Source organism: Perca fluviatilis, chromosome 10 (genome assembly GCF_010015445.1).
Source record: "Perca fluviatilis chromosome 10, GENO_Pfluv_1.0, whole genome shotgun sequence".
Taxonomy (NCBI): domain Eukaryota; kingdom Metazoa; phylum Chordata; class Actinopteri; order Perciformes; family Percidae; genus Perca; species Perca fluviatilis.
Genome location: NC_053121.1, coordinates 25,232,687 through 25,257,632, shown reverse-complemented (window position 1 = coordinate 25,257,632; position 24,946 = coordinate 25,232,687). Strand labels below are relative to the sequence as shown.

The 24,946-nt window shown below is 40.5% G+C and overlaps 3 protein-coding genes across 10 annotated transcripts; 2 read left to right on the top strand and 1 right to left on the bottom strand.

Moving 5' to 3' along the window:
* Window positions 1-4,868, top strand: zbtb33 (zinc finger and BTB domain containing 33). Of its 3 annotated transcripts, none has more exons than XM_039813585.1 (2): window positions 1-414; window positions 1,752-4,868. In XM_039813585.1, the coding sequence occupies exons 1-2, from the start codon at window positions 87-89 to the stop codon at window positions 3,635-3,637; spliced, it is 2,214 nt and encodes a 737-aa protein (XP_039669519.1). In that variant the 5' UTR covers window positions 1-86; the 3' UTR covers window positions 3,638-4,868. The 3 variants fall into 3 exon arrangements, with proteins under 3 accessions (XP_039669519.1, XP_039669521.1, XP_039669520.1); XM_039813587.1 differs by lacking the exon at window positions 1-414 and adding an exon at window positions 481-514; XM_039813586.1 differs by lacking the exon at window positions 1-414 and adding an exon at window positions 521-804.
* A 1,121-nt stretch (window positions 4,869-5,989) lies between these two features.
* On the bottom strand, window positions 5,990-16,066 carry tmem255a (transmembrane protein 255A). Of its 6 annotated transcripts, none has more exons than XM_039813588.1 (11): window positions 15,895-16,066; window positions 13,119-13,261; window positions 12,513-12,575; window positions 11,031-11,087; window positions 9,661-9,750; window positions 8,753-8,812; window positions 8,504-8,589; window positions 8,259-8,330; window positions 7,815-7,983; window positions 7,511-7,657; window positions 5,990-7,392 (listed from the first exon to the last, which is right to left on the bottom strand). In XM_039813588.1, exons 1-11 carry the CDS (start codon window positions 15,950-15,952, stop codon window positions 7,249-7,251), a joined length of 1,089 nt encoding a protein of 362 aa, XP_039669522.1. In that variant the 5' UTR covers window positions 15,953-16,066; the 3' UTR covers window positions 5,990-7,248. The 6 variants fall into 6 exon arrangements, with proteins under 6 accessions (XP_039669522.1, XP_039669523.1, XP_039669525.1 ...); XM_039813589.1 differs by having other exon boundaries at window positions 7,815-7,977; XM_039813591.1 differs by lacking the exon at window positions 8,259-8,330.
* A 2,952-nt stretch (window positions 16,067-19,018) lies between these two features.
* atp1b4 (ATPase Na+/K+ transporting subunit beta 4) lies at window positions 19,019-24,447 on the top strand. The gene is made up of 9 exons (XM_039814350.1): window positions 19,019-19,212; window positions 19,439-19,507; window positions 20,012-20,228; window positions 21,787-21,915; window positions 22,058-22,162; window positions 22,519-22,718; window positions 23,186-23,242; window positions 23,341-23,433; window positions 23,532-24,447. The coding sequence occupies exons 2-9, from the start codon at window positions 19,442-19,444 to the stop codon at window positions 23,691-23,693; spliced, it is 1,029 nt and encodes a 342-aa protein (XP_039670284.1). The 5' UTR covers window positions 19,019-19,212; window positions 19,439-19,441; the 3' UTR covers window positions 23,694-24,447.
* Window positions 24,448-24,946: the final 499 nt, after the last annotated feature.

Below are 24,946 nucleotides of genomic sequence, written 5' to 3'. Positions count from 1 at the left end.
GTACTTGTCGGACTATTCAGTGAGTGTGGGTAGCAGTGCGTTTTTTGTAACAATAGAGACGCGCCGTAACAGCTCAGTAAAGCAGGATGCATTCTTATACTGTAAGTAAGCTGAAAGGAAACGTGGAGCCACCGGCGGTGAACATGAAAGTTGAGGAGGCACTAGCAATGGAGTTCTTTTTTACGGAGTTGAATGCGACCGCTACGTGCCTCATTTGTAGACAGAAAGTATTATTTAAGGGGTTTAATATGAAGCGGCATTACAACGCTAAACACGCGGGAAAGTATGATAAATACAGGGGAAGGATGCGAAAGACCATGTCCGATAAGCTTCATGAAGACTTCAACCACTCCCCAGGGTCTTCGACATGCCCTGATTTGAGAAGAGAATCTGAACCTAAACTGAGCTCCCCAGGTATTTTAGTTGATTTTATTCAAAGTCCGTACGTCTCTACACTTTTATTTTGAAGGCAATGAACCGGTAGTTATCTCGACGTTAAACCCGGCGTGGAAAAGTAAGTTTTCCACAGAAATAACGTCCAGACCCTCTTTCAATGGTGTTTAAATGCTAACATGAAGTCAACCTGTTATTTGTAATATGTCTTGTAATAGTTTTTAGTTTAATTGTGTAGTTGTTAGTCCGACACGACGGCGACTCCTTGTGGCTGTTCAATCAATGAGGCTGCAGTGCAGTTGGCAGGGGAAGCTGTCTGTTGTTAGCCATTGTCTGTAGCCAGCTAAGTAAGTTACTACAGTCGTTGGTAGTGGTACTGCTTAGTCTTGGCAGAAAACATCAAGGTTGCAGGTAAAAAAATATTCATTTCATGTGCAGCTATTTAAAGTTGCAAGATTCCATGTATCCATTGTGGTGTTGTATTTAAAGCTAACATGCTAAAGGGATGCTAAATAGTAGGCCGCGCTGTCCGCGGTTCATTAAACAGGAAGAAGGGAGGAAACGCAGCTAGCGTTACCTTTTTGTTAGCTGGCTGAAACAACAACGTTTGGATATGACTTAATCAAAAGCAACCATAATAGATTCGTTAAAGTAGCTAATGTCCCCGTTAAAGTTAAATAAGCGTAGTTTCGCACTTGTACAATGTCATACGAGACTGATATTTCAGCTTGTTACCACACTCTTGTTAAACTAGCGTTATTGTTTTTGTTCCCCAATCTCGCATAGAATGCCTAACATTTGCACTACTGTAAACAGTGATGTTCACATTCATGCTCTATCACTGTTTGCATCAAATCACGGCCTTTTCGAGAACTTCATAGTATTTTCTTCTATTAAGTCAGTCGTAATATCTAAACAGCCAGTTTACAAGGCACAATCTTCTTAAGCTAACGCAAAAAATAAATAAATCATGCCTTCATGTTAATTTTTGGTTGAACCATTTGCAACTTCATGGCCATTTTGGAGCCTGTTGTTTGTGTTTCTGTAAATTTCATTTTGTTAGTCAGAAAACGTGCTTTGTAACATTTTGGCTACGACCAATGTGCACAAACAAAAGAGAACCAAGTCAGAGGTGGTTTTAGGTTAGACGTCCTTTTAATAAACTTTATTGACTGTTATAACTGGAAAAGCAGGGTATGAAAATGACCAAAACTGAATTTGACTCCAAACCTTTTAACTTTATATTTTTTTGAAGCACCTAATGGTATTTTGCATGTCACCATATTGTAATTAACTTGACTTTTCTGGTGCCCTCAGAAATTTGATTCTCACTTGTTCTCTTTGATTTTTCGCTACAGCCATGCCAAGTCTAAAGCTGATATCTGCAACTGACACACAGTATTCAGCAGCTGTGCTGAAGTCAATGAATGAGCAGCGAAGCCATGGATTATTTTGTGACGTCACCATTATCATACAGGACAAGAAATTCAGAGCTCACAAAACAATCTTGTCTGCCTCAAGTACATATTTCCACCAGCTCTTCAGCGTAGCTGGACAAGTGATCGAGTTAAACTTCATCAGAGCAGAAATCTTTGAGGAGATTCTTAATTACATTTACAGCGCCAAGATTTTCCGTGTCCGCTCTGACATGCTTGAGGAGCTCATCAATGCTGGACAGATACTGGGAGTCAAGTTCATTGCAAACTTGGGGTCACCATTATCACAAGTTAAGGGTCTGCCTGGTTTGTCTAAGGAGACAGGGAGCAAAAGTGACACACCCACAGAGATGATGCCCATCATCGCAGAGTCTTTCTCAATATCCGCAGAGGAATTCAATCAGACAAGCAAGCCTGCAGGTAATGACGAGGACTCGGACAATGATGTTATGTTTGTCTCACGTACAGATGCACAAACCAGAGCAGCCAATCAGAAAGCCAACTCTGGTGAGGTCATTGATGTGGATATAGCTGATTCAAAAAATGCAGCACCAAATCAAAATGAAGAATCAAACCATGCAGTTGCAAAACAGAAAGAGAAAGCCAGAACCCCGTTGAAAACATATCCTACAAAGCCTCCAGTCATTAGTTGTCCAAACCCCAGTTTCCCCAACAGCAGCCCTCTGCGCAGTCCAGACAGCAGCTCCAATAACTCGTCTTCCCCTGCCAGAGTTTCCTCAGGAAGTGCTCCCACAACGCCAGCCAGGTTAGGCAGTTTCACCCCTGAGCCCTCAAGTGCCTCTCAGACCTCTGAAAACAGTGATATAATGGGAGTCCACAAGAAGCAAGTGTCTGCTTCATCTCAGCAAGGGGATTTCAAAGTAAGGCTCTTAGATGTGTCTGATAGCCAAGCAAATCAAACTAACTTACCCAAATCAGTTATAGCAGCAAAAAAGACAGTGACGCTGAATACAGCAACAGAAATTGATTCAATTTCATCAGGCTGTAAAGTGTATGCCAATATTGGAGAAAACACTTATGACATTGTCCCAGTGAAGGACGATCCAGGCGAAGGGGGCTCTAAAGCCAATAAAGGGAAGAGATCATTAATGGCAACGCCTGTAAAGCCCCTAGATAAAGCACCCACATCCCCGAAGGCCAGCCCGAAGAAGAAGAGGACCAAAACAGAGCTTGAGGATCACTACGAGCTGATCATGGATGGGAAGACTTTCTATGTGTGCATCGTCTGCAAGCGCCCGTACGTGTGTCTGACGAGTCTCCGCCGTCACTTCAACACCCACTCATGGGAGAAGAAGTACCCGTGTCGCTACTGTAACAAGGTCTTTGCACTGGCCGAGTACAGAACTAAACATGAAATCCACCACACAGGAGAGAGGAGGTACCAGTGCTTGGTGTGCAATGAAATGTTCATGAACTACCAGTTACTGTCCACCCACTGCAAGCAAGTCCACAACCAGGATCCCAGCGGGAGGAAAGAGAAAGATGATGCAGACAACAACTTGTACCGACTCCTGCCGTGTAAGACGGTGCAGATGAAGCCATACTCGTGGAGTACTGACGGGCAGGGGGTCCCGGTCATATCCGAGGATGGCAGCGTGCATCACATAACCAGCGTCGGCGAAGACGTCCACTCCTCCACCCAGACCAGGATGTTGAACTGGGACGACATCTTTATTGAGTCCGATGCTCACATGCCGCCTGATGCTCACAGTCAACCGGAGTCTACCATGAACAGTCCTCCACAAGGAGCCACAGAGTTTGACTTTGTTATACCAGAGACCTACTGAGCAACACACGCGCTGCTCCATTTCCTGTGCCTTTTAGGTGCCCCCGACCCTTTTTTCCTCTTTGGTTCCATGTCAACAATATTCTTATGTAATTCTCATAGTGTCCGCTTAAGGTACAGTCACATTAGCCTTTCTGTTTAATGACATTTATGGTGTAATATTTTAATGAATTTCGTGATGATGCAATCTAGAATAATGTCAGAGCAGCAGTTGAAGCCGTCTTCAGTTGAAGTGAAAGTGAGACGGAGTGAATAGTTGCAGGATGGAAGTGTAATGTGACCGTACCTTTACTCACATTACTCTGCTTGTGTAATAGCCTTGATCTTTTGTATCATTGGAATAAATGATCGTCACATTAGCAAAAATACATAGTTCAGTGTATGAGGCAAGTTATAGCTCGATCAGCTAGAAGATGTCTGCTGAAGTATCTGGAGGACAAAGCATTGAAATGAGACATTTCATTTCTCGTTCTATTGTTTCTGCAGGTCATGTTGTTTGAATCAGTTAAAGACATTAAGCATCCCGCTGAGCTCCATTTCATAAAATATGTGAAACCTAAATTGATGATTTTGTCTGTAACCAGGTAACCCTTTTTTCACAGGATATGTAAAATACAGGATGATGCCTGTAATTAAATAAAACATGATTGCTTACATTTTAAGTCCATCACCACCAGATGCATCAGTCATGAATCTCAGCCTGTATTTGAAAATCAGATGGATTTTCTGGCCTGATGATTCCTTGTTCCCATTTGAGTGAGAATGTTAATAATGATCGGAAAATATATTTTTTCATTGTGTGATTGTTGGTGATCCCATGTGGGTATTGTTGCAGGGAAGATATACAATGGTTATTTAATTTTCCAGTGTTTGGAAAAAATAGTAATGGATTTTTTTGTCCATTAAACCCCTTCTGTTTTATTTTGATACACCTGTACATTTTTATTTTCTTTGCTTTCCTTGTGCCCTAAATGTAATTTTAATGCAAAATCTGCCAGCTTCATAGTGTAGGCTAGGGAATTTGCATACAAATGTGATGATAGGATTGACATAAATTGAGGACTATGTCAGTCCGTACATATAGCACTTAGTGTTGGATCAGACAGAAGATTTGTTTGTAATATTTTTATTACATTTTTAATCATGTTCTTCCATTGTTTTAAAATTTAGTGATTGGTCAGTATGAGTAAAAAAAAAAAGTAGTGCTAACATGGGAGTCTATTCTACTTCATGTCATTCAATTTGTTTTTCAATTAACAGATTAACATTGTTGTGTGATGTACAGTATGTTTGCGTTAATCACTTTATTTTTATTTTTTTTACTGTTTCAGATGTATTTATTAGTTTAATAGCGTTTTAGCAACAAAATTAAATAATCGGTTATGTTGGCATTGTACAAAATCTTCCTTTTTTGTCAATTAGCAATGACTGTTATTTACCTAATGGTAAATAAATTATTGTTTTACTATTTTAACTTAATTCTTTCGCACTACCAGCACATAAGCATCTGCTATTTATTTACTGTTGTGTCAGGTTGTGTGAGGTACGTTCTTTAGCATCTCACAATGAACACAACAGAAGTCTTAATCACTTTGTCTCTCGCAAAGTATAGTAAGTCTGAAAAAATTATACGAAATCCTGTCTGGAGTTCGGGATTAAGAGTTGAAGCCACTAGTGTCATGAACTTAAACTTTGTTCATTACCAAATGCAATTGTACACATCACAACATAGTGAAATAAGAGCTCTGCATTAAACCCATCCTAAGCATTAGGAGCAACGGGCCACTGTCAAGCTCCCGGGGAGCAGATTGAGGTGCAGTGTTTCGCTCAGGGACACTTTGAGACATTAAAAAGACAGACTTTAAACTAAATGATAACATGCTGATGTTTACAGGTATGTTTACCATCTTAATTTAACATGTTCGCATGCTAACATTTGCTAATTAGCACTAAACATGAAAGTCAAGCTGAGGTGTGCTTTTTGAGGTATGTGGTTATAAAAAGTTTTGACTTGATGGTGTTATGTGGAAAGTTAATTGATCACCAAAGTTATCATAGTTTTATCTTTAGAGGGGGACATGAACATCTGCACCAAAATTAAAAGCAATCCATCCAACAGTTGAAAAGGAATTTCACCAAAACACCAAAAATGTCAGCCTCGTGGTGGCACAAGAGGAAAAGTCCAGATCCCTGAAGTCAGTAGGGATCATCATCTGAGCACTATGAACGTCTGTGTAAATTTGTGTCATGGCAACCTATCTAACCTAACCAACAGTTGAGATGTGTCAGTCTGGGACAAAGTGGTGAACCGACCGACCACACCGCTAGCTTGGCTTAAAAGAAACGCACACCATTTGAATTACACAAAACATTTTTTTTAATGGCAAGACAAAAAGGAACTGACAATCAGCCCCTGAGAGTGTGTTGTTTAAATTATAAAAAGCAGGGATTAAAGCTGACGGCGACCCGTCTCACATAGTTTACTCTTCTTAACTCTTCCTCAGGGAACAACCGTTTTTTTAATTTTCATGATCTCCCATCTCATGTCAGTGAATCCAGCACCGACTGTTTACACTCGGGCTTACTAAGGTTTCTTCCTGACAAAGACAACACATTTCGACTCATAGATGTGATATTGCGACTACTTACAAGGAGAGATGAAATAATCTTACCTGCTTTGCAGCTTTCAGTGAAAACACAATAAATAGGATATTTGGGTGTAACCGTAATCATACTTCCTTAACAACTACTGCAGAATAGCTTTTTTCTTCATTGCTCTGCAAAGTTCACCACAAACTGATCAAGATATTTTTGAACATAAACTGAAGGGTTGATGAATAGATACCATGATCTGATTGTATACCTTAGGCTTAGCTTGCTAAAAGAGCATCTGTGTATAATACTGCTGTACATACATTAAGAGCATGTAATACCTCCATTACTGCTAACTTTGCCTAATTAACAAGTGTAGAAACGACTGCCCGGGCCTACAACTAGTTTTTCATTTTCTATCTGATTCCTAAAATGGGGAAGACACCAAAGCTTTCATGTAACTGGGGTTTGATATCATAGGAGGGTTATACTGTACGTAGCTGTGCTCATCAGTCCAGATCCTCACAGTGCAAACAGTGAGGACGTTGTCATCTGTGTTACTCGATGCAGGAAGCATTTACAATATGTAATAAACAGGAGTGAACATAAAGCAGGAGCTGAAGGAGAGTTTTTGACCTTGTACAGATTAAGTCCAGTTTTATGCCAGATTAAGGCCGAGAGCTGCAGCGCTGATAGCCCATTTGCATTAAGGCAGATAGATGTGTAAACAGTCCTGGCGTTGAAACGGTTGTCTCTCTCTTGATGTGTATACGCACACACAAACACACGCATACACACACACGCTGTAAGCATGAGAGTGAGTGGTGCCCAGGAAGACAAACACTCCTTGTGTTGGGCTGAACTCAAAGGGAGTGTGCCCCGCGGCCATCCTCTTCCTCGCCACCTTTCCTTCAACACAGTTCTCAAAGATAGTGAGGAAAAGCCCAGAGGAATTGTGCATTCAAACCACCCAATCAGCACCCGGTAACGTTTCAGGTGCCTTCTTTGCTCTAAGCCATTTTACGGGCTGTACGGTGGGGGCTTCTCATCAGGATGGTTGTGAGGAGGAGAGTAGCGTGGAGGGATCATGGTGGGCCACAGGTGGCTGGCTCCAGACTGGGAGTCATCCGACAGGCCGGAGGAGTCCGGGAACATGTAGGAGCCCTGCGGGGAAGACAAAACATTTATTAGAATGACCTGTTCAAGAGTTTGGTTTGAGAATAACTGCTGACTAAATCACTGCATATGTGATTTTGTTTGATTATTTAAAGGGGCTCTGTACCTGCAGGTCGTAGGCAGTGTAAGGTGGCAGGCAGGGGGCAGTGTTGTAATATGAGTTGAGGGTGGTGGTGGGTGGAGGGGGCTGTGAGGGGACTGGAGCTGTGATGGTCTCCGGTTCAGATGTGCTCTCTGAGACAGCCGAGGGAGTCTGACAGGAAAAATATTGGTCAGTTCAATCACCAGAGACTTACAAAACAAAAGCCTTAACATCAGCTCATACGTTATTTCAACGCATTCAGCAGAATTTACACTCAGTTGCCGGATGGTGTCTTCTCTTCTTTGCTGGTAAATATATATGTACCCACCATGTCTTTGAAGCCTCCCAGCACCGCAGCAGTAATGATGCCCAGAAAGAGGGCCACGATGTTGAGGATCGTAGCGGACCACAACAGGTGATAGAGGTGCACCACGTCCTCGCAGCTCTTCACATCTGTGTATTCATGGTAGCCTCCAATCACCTCTACACGGCTAGCCCAGTGGGTGGAACAGAGAGGGAGACGGCATACAGTCAAGCCACAAAAAGTCCATAATGAAAGTTTTTCTTTTTTGTATTCAGGACACAATGAAAGACATACAACATGTTTTAATTTATAGATATTAATGAGTCAATGAGAGCTTGAGACACAGAGGATATGAATGGGTGTTTGGTCGAACACGAAGAGGACATGAAGTGGAATTGGCACACAAAAATAAAAACATGAGTTGATCATTAATGGCCGATATGGTTCTAGAAAAAAAAAGGAACCTACTTCCAAATCATGGATGATTTCCTAAACTTTTTCAAAACATCTTTATTCTGAAGTCCCATAAGAGGATGTTCTCTGCAACAAAGGTTAAAAGAAAAGAAACATTCTTGTTCTAATACAATCAACGTTGCAGTGCAAAAAAATCGCCCACAAAAATGGCACAACGGTACACATAAAAAAATCCAAACAATCAAAGCAACACAGCAAAGTAAGTAGCTACTGACTCAGAGGGTTGTCGGCATACTCACTTCCCGCAGTTATAGAGGTCGCAGCAGTAACAGGTGTTGCCCTTCACACGCAGGTTACATGTGCGCGATGATGTCTGACAGGGCACCTGAAGGACAAAATTCATTTTAAATTATTAAGTCTTTTCACTTTGGGTCGACTTGTGGCTCTTAACAACGTCCCTATACAAGTGCAAGGCTAACAATTACACATACACTGAGTATGAATTCATTGTATTTCTGTAAACAGAAAGTTAATTATGTGTTTCTTACATCACGTTCAGTCCCACTGGAGTGATACTCACAGCGGCCAGCATACAGAGGCCTGAGGTCCTGCCGTACAATTAACAACATTTTAACACATTTTACTGCACAATTCATCACTGGTCTACTGACAAACACACACTGAATTAGAAGAAACAAAAAGAGACAAGAACTCATTCGTGATTAGTGCTGCATGATTAACGACTGCGTCGTTAATCATGAGTGAACTCTAATTCATCAATCAAAACCGCTTAGAAAGCTGGTAAGCAAGGCTGGATTATTAACTGGGTAAAGCAGGAAGCTGCCATTTGTGTTTATTATGCACTTAACTGTGCAGCCCTACAGTTGATGTATGTATAGTTGAGGCAAAGCAAGAAAGGATTGTGTCCTCTTGTGTATCTCTTCAGTCTGTCACTGCATCATATTACTAATTCCTTTTCATGCAACAGTAAGGCTCTTTGTAGTTCAGTGTACAAAAAAACTATCTGAAAGGAAATGTCCCATTTTCCATTTCACTGACGCCACTGGCAAATGAAAACCTGCTAATGGTGCTGATCTCATAATGGTGCTGATCTCCCTTTTCACCCAGTAAACCTATTTTAGCATAATTGTTTAAAGATTGCATTAGTGGTAATGTATTGTTTGAAGTATTTTGCGTCATGGAGAATAATCTCCTACTACAAAATACATTTTTCTTACTGAGAAAGGTGCAGCAGCTGCTACTGCCGAACATATGTGAGCAATGCCCTTGCAGAAGGGCAGACGTTTTACTGTATGTCTCATGCAGACAGAGTCTATTAAGCTTTAATGGGGATGGCATTGATTAATCAGCTTGTTATAAGTCAGGGCATAAGTGTTATCCATATTTATAATTTATCAGTTGGGTTATATTAAGTAGAAGCTTCAGTGATACTTACAATGTGCCTGGAAGCAAACACTCCATCAACAATAGCACAGCAGAAGGCAGCCACCACTCCGAAACTGATGAAGACAATAGATGCCACTAACTGTGAAAGAAAACATCATATGCATCACTCTTCATCACACTAAAATGATTTTGAGACTATAAATTAAATTTTTGGGCTGGGTAAAAGACAGTAACAGCGCACTGCGGTCGTCACCCAGCTCCAGTGGTGTTTGTGGCTGGCACGGTGCCCAGCTCTTTTTTTTTTTTTTTTTAGATTCTTTTTTGGGCATTTTCAGCCTTTATTTTTGACAGGACAGATGAAGAGATGAAAGGGGAGAGAGAGAGGGGGAATGATATGCAGCAAAGGCCCACAGGTCAGAGTCGAACCCGGGCCTGCTGCGTCGAGGAGTGAACCTCTATATATGGGCGCCTGCTCTACCAACTGAGCTATCTGGGCGCCCTGTGCCCAGCTCTTTATAGGCACTGCAACCCTTAATCCCCCGCACACTCCACTAACGCTCCTCCTTTCATTCCTTAATGAAAGACAGCAGCATGTATTCAATTACACATCACCCCACCCTGTCTGCAGCCAGCCGAGCTCACAGGAAGGAGGCTCCAACAGCTCCAACAGCTAGAGGTAACAGGGATTTATGCCTGTGCCAAGCTTTCTACAACACTAACATGAATACACCTGAAAGCATTTGATTGAGAAACCAAGGGATTTTCAACACTGTGTTTATGATTTGGCAAAGGTGTTGATAGTTAGTCGAGTTGTCGTTCTTAGTTTTTTACTCTGAAGGACCTGGCCCTCCAGCAACACATTATTTTCTGCAAAACTACAACAGTTTGAGTTATTTTAAATTTATGAATTTCTGTTTTGCTCTCTTGTGTGCTCCTCTCACTGGTTTGAAGAGGACAGGGCTTAGCTGGAAAAATTGTGGGGGGTTTGAGAGGTGGCGCCCCGCCAAATCTCGCGAGAATCACGACTTGCCTTACGGCACATCACATACAACAGCAACAAGAAGCAGCCTCTATGGAAGACACTAGCACGCATTTCAGACGTGAATCATGGCAGAGTCGATGAAGAAAACGAAGAAAGCGCGGTCTGAAGAGTCAAGGATAAGAAAACGAGAAACTGTGGCCAGAGTCGATGAAGAAAACGAAGAAAGCGCGGTCTGAAGAGTCAAGGATAAGAAAACGAGAAACTGTGGCCGGTTTATTCCTCAACGCGGAAGGTCCGGGGTTCGAGTCCAACGTGTGACAGTTTTTCTGCATGTCTTCAACCCTCTCTCTCCCCTTCCATGTCTCAGCTTTCCTATCGAATAAAGGCAGAAATGCCCACAAAAATATTTAAATAAATAAATAAAACGAGAAACTGACCGCGTGAGGAACCAGACAAGAGTCCCACTCGGCCAGGCTTTTATTCGTTGGCGAGAGCTAAAAAGCAGCAAAGGTAAGGTTAAATACTAGTACTCCACAGCGACTCTAGGGCTCGCTGTTTGACAAAAATGGAAACTGCATAGTATGCCTTTAACTTTGATTGTTACACACTTAGTCATTATTATTTGATGTTATAGTGAAATACTTAAGTTTTGGAACCAAGTTTTCGAGGGCTTTAAACATCAAGATGTTCAAACATGTTTTTCGAGGATAAACTGGCAAATGTGGAATAAAAAATATTTAGGTTTTGAGTGGCATTCAGTAAGACCCTTCACTACATGGAGTGGATTCATACCTACATGTATCATCTATGTACCCTTTGACTTTGTTTGGACCATTTTTAAATCAATAAAATCATTTTAAATCAATATTTTTACATTTTTTTTAAATCTTTTACTCATAATCCTTTATTTTAAACTGTAATATAAAAAGGTGCACAGTTTGCTGCTGATGTCTGCTAACAGGATAATTTGTTGATTGTTTGTTTTCTATCAGTTATGATTCACTTAATTTCTCCTATTTACAAGTATAAAAATTTAGAAAGCTATTCTTCTTAACTTACTGAAAACACCTTTTTTGAATGTATCTGCTGCATTTAACCCATCCTAACTAAGTCTAGTCCAGCGCCCCGTGACCAACTCCTCCTGTAATGCCAGTACCTATGTCAAGGACAATGGCAGGAGTTACTCTACCTAGCATGCATGTCTTTATACAATTTACTATCATAAAATACAAAGAAAACCTGTCAACATTCACACTTTAGAGGCTTAAAGCAGTGAATTGTCGGCATTTGTGCTTAAAATATAAATTAAGCATTTAATTAATTAGTAAAATAGTCAATTAATTTTCTGTAGGTCAACTAATCATTTCAGCTCTACTGAAAATGTAACAATACAAAAGTCATGTGTGCTTCTAATACCCCAAACCATGAAATATATCAACACATTTTATTCTATGTAATAAAATGTTATGGGAAACAAGATATCAGAGGCAGCGTGGTGTAACTCGGTCAGTTGTGGGACCCGATGGCATCCAAACTGCGATATGTGAAAAGGTGGCACAGTACAAACTCATTCTTCATTTCAGCCCTGACAGTCCCCGCCCGGCATCTTCCACCTGCTCCCTTCATCTGCAGTTTCCTTCCCCACATTCCGGTGTGGACATCTGCCCTCCTCCACTTACAACCTATTTCTATTTCTGGCTGCATCTCCCTTGAAGCCCGGACGTCTCAGGCCAAGTGGGACTCACAGTCTGGGTCGGGTCTGCTATGTCTATTGTCACATTGACAACATAATCAGGCCTGCGTATCATTAACTGGGAATGATACGCAGTTTAATGATAGTTTTCTGTGACTGTAAAGACAAGGAGACACCAAGCACTGAAAGTGATCTCAATGCACAAAGGTAATATAAATCCTCTTACCATCTGCCTCTTGTTCTCTATCAAATGAGCGCCAATAATTCCCAGAAAAGAGCCAAAGCCCAGCTGGAAAGAGAGAAAATAGCTGTTAGGGCATTTATCTAATTTGACCATAAAGCTTTGATTTCATACTGCAGTGAGATAAATCAAGTTTTTCTGTCATACCCTGGAGAAACACTTTAGCATGTTTACAGTGTTATGAACTATTCACAATCTCTGTACATTACATGTTATCTTAATGATTTAAACTATGAATATGATTAATTTGAGGTTGAAATTAGAAGAGGCATCTACGGAAATGTAGCTGACATTACAGGGGCTGCTTTCATGGTCGCTCTTTACTTTCAGCAGAACGCTAAAAGCTGAGTACTGTGAAGAAAACACATTTATGGACTGAGATACTTCGCCTCACTCAGCCCATAATGATACTGATGCTGAATAATGAATGTGGGGAAAATTCAACCCTCAGAGACCCTTCAGTAATTAGGTTCATCAGGAGCGGGAAGAGCTGGCTGAAAGCACTCTCACTTCACTGACACTTCACTCATTATGAACTCTGACAGGGGACAGGCCTGTTGCTGTTGCATGCAGGTGTGAATGTGCACTCACAATGACTCCTGGGTAGTAGCCACCCACTGTGATGTTCTGCGTCCTGGTAGTCGCTGCCAGGCCAAAGATGAGGATGAGCACAGATACGATGAGCAGCAACACTGTCACTATTATGGATTTCCTCTTCCTCCTCTTAAAGGAACCTAAAAAAACCACAAATGAGTGCACATTAATGCTGTGACGTGAACAGGAAAGTGATGTGAAATTAAAGGATGAGGCTGCAACTAGACTCCACCACAAGAATTGATGAAATGGGAAGTAGTTAAAGAGACGTGTGATTGGACTGGAGTTTCATGTATATGACAATAAACTAAACTAGACTTGATTTGAAAAACATAAAACAAAGTGCCCAACATTAACTTTACATATTCATATATGATATTCATATATGTTACTTTTCTTTAATGATGGTTTGATTAAGTGGGAAAACTTCCTGACATGCTCCAAATGTTCGGTTGATTCAACAATTTGCAGCCATTTACAATTACTTTTCATCATTATATTTCCATTTATGTGGCTTTTTCTCTTGATTTGTGTCAAAAATGTAAATTAACAGCTTTGAGATGTTCATCATATAATAACAACACAGCCTCTTCAAGTATTGCTGTCCGAGACCTTTGTTGAATATCATTCCCTTTCTCTCTCCTCATATCCAATCAGCTCTTTGCAGTATTCTGTCTAATAGAGGCATTCAAGTTTTTGAATACTTTTACAGAAAACAAACATACTATACGATACATGTATGCATCCTGTCAGGCCAGGTAACTGTATATTTGTAAAGCAGAGTTTTCATCCTGTACTGAAATCAAATGAGTTCACTTAATTGGCAGTACAACAAATATTGACAGGAAGTTTCCTTGGTGAGCTCACAGTGCACAACATACTAATAATACAACCATCATTTACACAAGAGAATATTCAAATACATAACAAAATGTGCATTAAGCAAAAATTAAATACCTGACAATGTGTGAGAGGTTTGCAATTCAGAGGTCAAATAACCAAACATATAAACAATATGCATCATCAACTACAAAGACAACCATAAACTAAAAACAAAGTGCCAAAGGTTTACACCACTCAAGGGCCAAATAGCCTTAAGAAATGTGCATCTTTTAAACTTACTCTGAACTCCTTTCAGAGGGCATTTCTTTAAAGAGCTGCTAGCTGAATATCATACCTAACAATATTCAGGGCCTTTTGGTGAAGTCAAACAATATAAACTGAAGAGATGGACAGGAGGAAGTGGCCAGTCATTTTATTTTAGATGCAGTGTTAACTATTTTCTCTAATGCATCTGTTCCAGCAGTAGTCAGGCTACTACTACTACTAATCTACTCCATCTATTTTTGTTTACCTCTTGTTGTATTTGTTCTTTCAGAAAGCTCATCATAAGATCGTCCACGTCACTTCTAAGTTATGTTTTATCCATTTTCGGAAATAAGGAGTTGGCAAGCCACAGACAGATTTCGCTGCTACTGAATTATGATGCTCCAACCTGGAGATTAATAAGAACTCACTACACCGAGCAGGGAAAATACATAATGTCTGTCAAGATTTCTCACTAGGGTGCTTGCATGATGACAGCCTCCGAGATTAATGATCTAGTAGTCTCGCTATCTAGAAATACACAGTATACAATCTTGAAGAGCTGGAAAATATATTACAAAAACAATTATATTCTGATGAAATTACAGTTCCTCTGGGATTGTGTTCATTGTAATTCTGTATTGTAGATTGTTTTAATTTCCTGGTCTCAAATGCTAAACTACAGTTAATTGCGACAACATGAGGCTGTATTGCATCAGTAGATGCAAAGATCACATCATCCAATGCTAGCTTTAAGGTCAAATATTTTGCCACTTTATATATTATCCGATTGTCAACAGTTTTACGCAAAAACATTGTTGACACATTTTATTTAATCAATGTCCTCTGGCTCGAACTCAAAATCATGGGTAGATTTGTTTACTACTGTAGTTTTACCTGAGACCAGGGGACAACATGTATACATTTAAACACCGGTTATTTGACTTACAGTAAATACTGCTCATGTAGAGGTAAGATTACTTCTGCTTACTCAAATACTATTACAAAGTAGATATTTGAAGATGACCCCATACATCAGAGTTACATATGGTTTGTGTGACATAACCATATCAATATGATTACACCACCAACCTATCTTTGCCTCTCCTCTCCAGTCCAGTCCAGTGATGCTCTAATAAGTGACCGCTTTTCTTTCTCCAACCTTGCCTTACAAGGAAGAAGTCTAAAGCACTTATGATCCTACTGTGTCAACAATCTATAGCCTACTATTGAGAATTACCTGTTGGGCAAGAGTCTACTAAAATGTTGTAAATATATTCACATATTTTCTCCTATAGCCTACACGAATGGACCATTTTATTCCTTTAATTTTTATGGAAGCAGCCGAGCATCCCACAGTCTCATCGTCGCTGCACCTGCAGTGACGCGCTGCGGCCTGGACTAGAAAAAAAAACAACAACGCTCTGATGATGCAACGAGTGTTTTGTCTGCTTTTGTGAGAGAGAGAGAGAGAGAGAGAGAGAGAGAGAGAAAAACATACCGTTACTGTTTTAAATCGACAAAAATAACAAATACTAATTGCCTAAATGTTTACCTTAGTGTGTGAAACAATTAAAAGAAGCATCCAGCGTTCAATACCGTCCCCGCAGTCAGTGTGGTCAAACATATATATTATTGAATTGATGAAACCTGCAGCAGACACGCCATTGACCTTGCACACACCTACCCATGCTTGTTTCAGACAGGGTCAGTCCGCTGGATTGAAGGCTCTGAGCAGGAGGCATGCTGGCTAGAGACGCTGTTTTAACGCAGTCCGCCCGGACGATCCTCTTGCTTATAATTAAACAATAGTCACGACTCAACGTTACTCGCTGTATATGTTAGAGCTAACTGTGTACAATCGTCGGCCTGTATTGAGCTAACGCAGACGGCGTGCTCGCTTGCTGTGGCATTCTCTGACAACAGCCCTCCGTCCCCGCCGAGCCCCGAGGCCGTCTCATTTACATCCCCGCGGCTGTTGATACGTCTGCCGGTCTCCGTCCTCACAGTGTGTCGGTGTCGGGACGGTGGTGGGTCGCCGCTGCTGCTGCTGCTGCTGCTGCTGCTGGCTGTGTGTGCGCATGTCACACACATAGGCTACTCAAAAAACTAAGTAGCCTACACAGTCGTTACTTGTACTTGTTTCAAAGCGAACCATAGGCTACTACTCATAGGCTATAACATACCAGTTTCTACCGAAGTACGTGACCGTTTACGCCATGTTCGTCATGTACTACTTTCCATTACCAAATGTTGAATCGTCAGATAATTAATTTGATATTCTCATAATACTTTCGTCTCTGTTCTGTCGATTATACTGCTCTGTGTGTGTCGTTACTGCGTTACACAGATTTGGAGCTCCTTGTTGTGGTTTGGTAGAAAGTCAAAGTTGGAGCTGACACAGGTCAGTGTTCAGGCCAAGCATCGAGCGCCATCGTCTGTCAGAAATAGACGTTGCGTTCAAGAGCTTTAGACATTCAGGGAGCAGGTAGGCCTACGTCTGACCATAGACTAGTTCTGAAGACTTTTTTTTAATGTAGCTAGGCCTACACAATTCCATCTCGTCCAAAATTAAAAGGACCCCATGTTTTGTTTAGTATCCTATCTTATATTTTACTTTAGGTAAGCTATAAAGGCGGAAAGTAGGCTACTATACTTCATTTGCAGCATTAAAAAGAGAAAATCCAGGTATGATACTTATACAGTCTATGATCAGATATGAAACTGAAAATGCACAGTCAGCAACCACAAAAAAAATCAAAGAGGTAAAATTAACAGGAAACCATACTTAAATATACATTTAGATTTAAATATGTTGCCTGGATTATATTTTTTTGTTCTCTCTTTTTGCACATTTCTCTCCCCTTTTTTTTTTTTTTGCAATTTTATTTGTCACATGACAGGGCTAATTGCTTCCTGTGTTTTTTTCTGGGAATTAGGCTAGTTTTTGTACCAATGCAAAATAACTAACTAATTAAATAAATAAAGATTCAGTGTTCGGACACTTTATTCCTGGCCCTGTTAGGTGTTTGAAATGTTATTTAGAACTTCATGTAGGCCTAGGGAAAATAACATTCCAGAAAATGTTATTTATCATTATTTGAATTATTATATTTATTTAGTTAATTAAAAATACAGAATTTACCTAATAAATAATATGTAAAAAAAAAAAGTAGGCTACATATTTTGCATAATTTCTAAAGGGGGTTGTAATTACAGTGAAAGACTTGGAAACATGACCTCAGTATCTCTTAAAATCCTGACTTCAGCGCTGTACAGCACACACAGCAAATTTTTCCTGATAATTAAATATCACAAAATGCTCTTTTTTAACTCATTGTGCTATTGCGGTGCACACAGTTGCCTGATTTTTTTTTTTTAAACAACACATTTGTATTTTTACAGCTACATCCTATGATGTCACTGTCATGTTGCTTAAAAAGCATAAACTCTGCCCAAATTACATGACAGGAAGGTCTGTAATCTGTTCGATGAAACAAATGTAAACTAGTTTGTTCCGAAGCAACCAATTGCTTTTGTTAGGTGTACATGATGGCTAAGAGGCAAACAATTAACTGAAGGGCAGCTCTGTTTTTTTTTTTTTTTTTATTGAACCTTTATTTATCCAGGTAAGTCGATTGAGAACAACTTCTCATTTGCAACGACGACCTGTCACATTCACACAGTTCCACATTCATACCTGAAGGTATGCAAACATACTATACAGCTAACCATGCTCTTGAGCAAGGCACTGGAACTTCCCAAATTGCTCCAAATAAGGCTGGATTATTGAACAAGCAAACTGAGCATCTTTATTGACTGTGTAATCAAATTACCACACATTTTGGTCAGGTAGGTTAATAGGGGCCCAGCAACTAATTTGTGCCCTGACCCCTAGCAGGTTAACCCGGCCATGCAGCTTGCCCTGCACAAATGCACATACCCACTAGGGACAATGCATGGAATATGTAGTTTGTAACTGCATGTAAGAAGCCATAAATACCATTTTGAATGACAAATCCTTTTTAGATCATTCCTCTGCATGGACAGGTGCATGCAATTAATGCTAACCCATGGCTTTCCCAGCTAAGTGTTCTGGTGATTTTTGCTTTTGTCCTTATGTGGCGAGAAGAATCACTGGCCTTCACTGTAAAATTCACACACACATAAACACACAAAAACACACAAGAACACGTGCACGTTTTTGCCGCGCAAATCTCAAAGAACAGATTTTTTTCCATGACGCAATTTCTCTTTTCATGTAAAGAAGCAGAAAAAAAGTCCCCCAATCCCCCCCCTCTCCCACTTTTTACATGGGGTAACAAAACGTTACGTGACCGGCGTGCAGATGGGATCAGGAACGAGGACATGTTGAAGTTCTCCAGAGGGGAGCTTATGGTAAGCAGTTGCTGCAGGAGTCTATGGAGCTGCTGGCGTTGGCAACTGGATCAGTATGCATGAATGTGAAGAGACAATAGCCTACACAATGGCCGATATTTAATTTATGATTCTTCTGTTTCATGCTTTATATAGGCCCGGTCAACAATAAAATAATACATATGTTTTTTTTTATTTAACACGTCAATTGTCCCGAGTGTCTTTGTGCACGTACAGTATGCAGCCACAGGCATTGACCACCGTGTCTTGTGTTGGGATAAGCTATAAATATTGTATTCAGGTTTTGCTTCAGACTTAGCCCTATCAGACAATGGCTGATGGTGTGCGTGTACTGAATGCAGTGCTGTGACCCAGGCCGCTGCCAAAACGTCTCTAGGACAAAAAAAAGCACTTTGTATCCCACCCCCAGTTTTTCTCTGTCCAGCGTTCATTCACTATGATGCGCGCCTAGTTGCAAGAGGTTCTCCACACCCGGTCCCTTTTGCACGCCTAAAACTTTTTAATGAAATCCCCAAATACTTTTTGACTAAGATTATTTTTTTTCCTCTGGGGTACAAGAGGGCTTTCGACATATTAAGACGCGTTTCTATTGCAAAGAAAACTTCAGGTATGTCAGATTCATTGACATTCTATTTGTTACAACTCTAGCCTATAGGACTAATTATTTCTTGTGTGTAAATGCAGATTGAGTTATTCAGATAGCTTGGCATTGTTGTGAAAAGTTTTGATCATGTTGTTGAGCTTGAAAAGTTTGCAGCCTAAAGAGGTGTCGCTTTAAGTCAATAGCATGGTAGATGTGATTAGTTTAACAAGTACCTTTTCCTTCTGTGAAGAATATGGAGCCCAGTTCCACAGAGGGAGGAGCTGAAGAGACGCTCCTTAAAAATCATCCACCAAGTCTTGTAAGTGCTGACATTAAATAGAAAACATATAAGTTTATAATCACTTTATTCACTGAAGCAGATGCAGTAATTAAGGAATCGCTTCCACTAGCACAGGATTTGTTTTTAATAAACAGCAGAGTTGAGTTATTAACTCAATAATCAAGTGGGTTTTATTGGCACCAAACCCAAAGCATAACAGCATTTTAAACATTTAACAGCAGATACTTTTAAAAGCCAAAAAGCCAAACTCTCACGAATGAATTGACTTTTCAGTGACACTCTCAAGCATCCTGTGGTTCCTCTGGGATCTGTGTGTCCTGGCCTCTGGATGCTGAGAGTCAGTGAGTAACATCTAAAAAAAAGACTTCAAGTGACCATCCAGCTCTGTCTGTTCATTATAATGCAGGATTTTTTTTTTAATTTTTTTGAACGTGATTTGAAAAGAAAATAGGTTGACTGCAGAACTTAGCAGTTGAGAATATGTGTGGTGAGGGCTTTTTCTCTCCTTCTTCTTTCCACCAGCCTCACAAAGTGATACTGAAACATGGCCAAGAGTTGGAGGAAGAGCAAGAGGAGTTGGCAGAGCACCAGCCTCTAGAGCAGGAAGACCTGAACTTTGAGAGATGGAAGCGCAGGCCGTTACCCGAGAGGACGCTCCACCAGAAAATAGTTGACATTAAGACATACCTGTGGAATGCAGAGACCAAGGAATTCATGGGTCGCTCTGGGAAGAGCTGGAGTGAGTTAACGATAAAGACAAGTTCTATGTTATTGATGTATGGGGGGGAGGGGGACATTTGGATTAATTCAAAAGTACTTTATTTTATACTGCATGTGTCCAATAATTACAGATCTAATGTTGAATGCTTTACAGTTTGAATTGTGTTAAACAAGAGCACACATGGTGTTTGAATGTCTTTAAAAGATGCACTTAGGGATAGTTTAGGGGGTTAGAAATGTCTCTCCAGTCCAGGAACTCTGCTCACTGTGCTGCTAGTGTGTGTGTGTGTGTGTCCTTATGCTCAATGTTTACATAGGTGCATGGACAATTCAGAGTGGCCCGACAAAAACAGACTGCCTGGGGACGTATCCCCAGCGGGAGCTCACTGTCCCGGGCCTCGCATTGGCCGGGAATCACATTCCTCTACATCTTACCATGCTCTCCACAGCCTCTTTCCCAAAGCCTTGGCGACCCCGTCGCTGAACTTAACATGCTTATGGCCCCTCAGTTGCAGATAAATACTTAAGAGATGCTCTTTTTTTTATCCATAGAGCTCACTGCCAAATTGAGCTTTGGTGCAGGCAAACTTTATTTGGCAGCAGCGACAGACTGGACGAATTTGTTGAGTCAATGATGATGGAGCAGCCTCTTGGTATTCCAGGGTAGCTGCTATGTGACACTGTTGAGCCCCCTCCCTTAGGTCCACTGTACACAATGGCAAACATGATCCAAATGAGTGTAGAGAGAATATACAGTATAAGGAAAGAGTGTGTTACTGGCATAAGCTGAAATCCTGGATCCCAGGCAGGGCTAAGAGCTCATTTCAGCAACAAAACCAGTGTGTGCACACTTGTGGAGAGGAGTGGGGCCCATGTGTCTGATGAAGAAAGGCCCTGAGTTGAAGTCTGTGCTGTGTGTCCTGTGAGACGAGTGTGTAACAGGGACACAATACCAGAGTGGGGTGATTGGGGTTCCTTGGAGCTGGCCGAGCCTCTATGACTGCAAAAGACCTTCACTATGATGGCAACCGGAGGTTCACTGTGTTCCTGAGTGAAAGGACAGCTGGGAGAATTCTCACTGAGCTCAAACAGAAAGGCCTTTGTGGCTCTGGGGACGCAAGGCTGGCTGCAGCTAGTCCCCTGTGAAATTGCCCGCACAGCAAAAGCCATTTAATTTAGGGCACGTTTGGCTAAATTAGTTGCTAATGAATTGTTAATTGAAAATTGCAGAACAATGATAGTTCTTTGGGGTTTCTTTGTTACGGGGTTTTCACATTAGCTCAGTACAGTGGATTTTATAGCAAAACTGTAAGTTATTATTAGTTATTTGCAAGAAGGGGGGGACAGCAATTTTGTATGAGTAAACAAATTAGTGACAATCCTGATCAGGGACAGTAGCTGGACTCCAGACAGACCACAGAGTCCAAGCAAAAAAGGAAATCCTTAATGGTTCATTGTTGTTCTCCACTTGGAACAGAGAAATGTCTAAGTTGTCTATTATGTAACCACTTTTGTGCAAATACTGCACCAGAAATGTTCACTCCTTTTTTTTTTTTTTTTTTTTACTCCTCTTTCAGGCCTCATCCTTCTCTTCTACACTGCACTTTATGTGTTTCTCGCAGCCATGTTTGGCGGCTGTATGTTTTGCCTCATGTGGTCTATTAGTCCCTACCATCCAACCTTCAATGATAGAGTGATGCCACCAGGTAAATATAACCCTAAATTCAAAACACTCCACTGCATGCTTGGCTGTCATTTTCCACTCGTCTCTCTGCTTGACTGTCCTTCAGTCTGTTGCTTCTATTTGAGTCTCAGCACAGTTGACTGTCTCTGGGTCTCCACTGGCAGGTATGACGATGTCTCCACACCTAGAAGGCCATGAGATCGCCTTCAACGCCTCTGATCGCAAATCCTGGAAGAAGTACGCAAAGTCTATGGATGAATATCTAAGACGTGAGTTGGTTGATTGTGGGGGATGATGTTAAAGTTGAAGGGGGGTGGGGGGGTCAGAGGAGGTTGTCGAGTTTGTTTAAAATTAAGCGGGCATGCAATGAGTTAATCCTCATCTTCACTACCTTTGTCCCCTTTTTCCATTTGGTCCTTGCAGAGCATGCTGGGAAGGGAAGCCTCTTTGTGGGCAGAGTGCAGCCATTCAAGTCGTTTTTTTTTCTTCTCACCCTGCTTTTGTCAAGCTTCCTTAATCAGAGGCCTGAATCTGGCAGAGCATTGCTGTAGCAAGGGTTTATTTATGCCGGCCTCTCTCATTCTCCCTCCCTCTCTGCTTCTTTCTCCCTGTCCTCCATTTTCAGCGTATAACGATGGTGCGCAGGAGAAGAAGAATATTCGCTGCGCACAGGACAGATACTTCATGCAGGACGACTTGGAGGAGAGCACAGAGCGGAAAGCGTGTCAGTTTAAGAGGTCCTGGTTGGGGGACTGTTCGGGGCTGCAGGACCCCCACTATGGCTATTCTCAGGGAAGGCCATGCGTACTCCTTCGAATGAACCGGGTAAGACGGGTTTCAGTCACCAAAACCTGTAAAACAGCACACTTTAAAAAGTACAAACAAAAGAGGGAACATAAAACAGCAGGAACACAGTGTGTTACTGGACTGTTGAAGCTCACAGTTTTCTCAGTGAGTGACATCTTGTGGCCATTTCAGGGAGAGGATGAAGATTCATGACTTCATTTGTGCACTTGCATTTTAAATGGTAACTTACATTTTCTTTTATACAAGTTAGAATTTTTTATTATTTATGCATAAAGACATTATCCTTGTTGAAGAAAACAAATAATAGCATGCCTAGGAAAATGAGAGGTTGTCCACACACAGACATTTGTAAGCTACCAACATTTTAATCTATACAATGTTTTGACCTACAAAGTTGGAGGACATGTCAAACCAAAACATAGAAGTATATATATAGAACTAAAAAAGAGAGAGACTTTCTACTCACTATTCTTACTTTTCAATAGATTCTTGGTTACTTACCTGGCCAGGGCAAACCGATAAATGTGACTTGTGGAGTAAAGGTATAGTAACCATCATCACACTCTTGCATGTAATTTTATCCCAGCGATAAGCAGCATGTCTGAAAATGTCAAGAAAACCTAACTTTTTCCTCTTTCAGAAAGGACCTCCAGAAGCCTTAGGAGAAATCCAATTCTTTCCTAAAAGCATTTTTGACCTGAAGTACTATCCATACTATGGGAAGCTCAGACATGTGAGTGAAAGTTTCATTCTTGTGGAACATATAGACAATTTTATTTAGGTCTAAAATAACACCTGTCATGTCTTTATCTCTCGTGTATCTTGTCTCAGGTAAACTACTCTGCACCGGTGGTGGCTGTGCGTTTTGCAGGAGTGCAGTACGACACTCACATCCAAGTACAATGCAAACTGAATGGAAAGGGCATCATTAATGATTCACCCACTGACCGCTACCTGGGCAGTGTGACCTTCTCCTTGGATGTCGGAGCGTAAGGCGTAAGATATCGCTGCCAGCAGGATGCTCCCGTGACAATGAGGCAGGAAAATGTACAAGAAAAAAATTCTTTTGAACCATTATTTTCCATTTTATATGTATTTTCCCTCTCGTCATCTTTCACTCAAATATCCATGTCTTCTGCTGTGAAACAAATTCCCCAAGAAGTAGATAGTTACTCTTGTGTTTCCGTTGTATCTTTGTACCTTGAGCGTGCTACTGGCACCTGCACCCAAAACAAACAGTGCTGAGCACAGGACAAGTGCATAGAGTGAGTTTCAATTCCTGATATTTTGTAATGATTAGCAAGATTAATCAAACTAAATTACACTCTGCCCAATAGTTAGCATTTCTGGCTATGCAAATCCAATTATGACTTAAAACTTTACTAGGCGATTAGCAATATTGTTGTATCAGGTTAGATTAAAGTTTTGTGTGCACAGTTTTGTGTGACAACATGTACTAATTTGTTTTGAATTATATTTTTCAACATGTATATTGTAAGAATGCAAAAAACTATCATGAAAACACTGAAAGCAGGACTTGTACTGTACTTACACAGTAAAAAAATACATAATAAATGATAATGAATGCAAATACACTATTACTATATTTTTGTTGAATAGAGCAGTATTATACATTTATGATAAAGCATCACAAGCCACTTCTTGCCTTCTTTTGTAAAAACATTTGCTTTTGAAATTGAAATACTACACAAGACTGATCAATAAAGATACATACTGTACTGTGAAATAGTTTGTGAAAGGTCTGTACCATTTTAAAAAGTACAACTATTTTGTGATAGAATTAATCCTGTCTGAACTGTGCTACTAAACATGGTATCAATGTTGTATTTATTCCTATTATAGTTCTAATAATAAATACAATGTTCTGGTATGTCCTGTAAGTTTTCTTCCACATGGGACTGACACATAGGACACATCAACTTAAAAAAAAGTTTCAACACATATAAACTCTGTAATTTTCAGTAAAACTCTACAATTAGTAGTAGAGCTGGGCGATATGGAAAAAAAAACGATCACGATATTGTTGACCAAATACCTCAATATCGATATTGTGGCGATATTGTAGGGTTGACAATTGGTGCTTACAAAAACATATTTACACAATGAGACTTTTGGTAAATAATCATCATTAATGTGTATATAATAACTAAGTGGGTACAGGCAAATAATAGAAAAGCTATAACAGTCTGTACTTTACTGTAATCCAGCCATTAAGACGATATCCA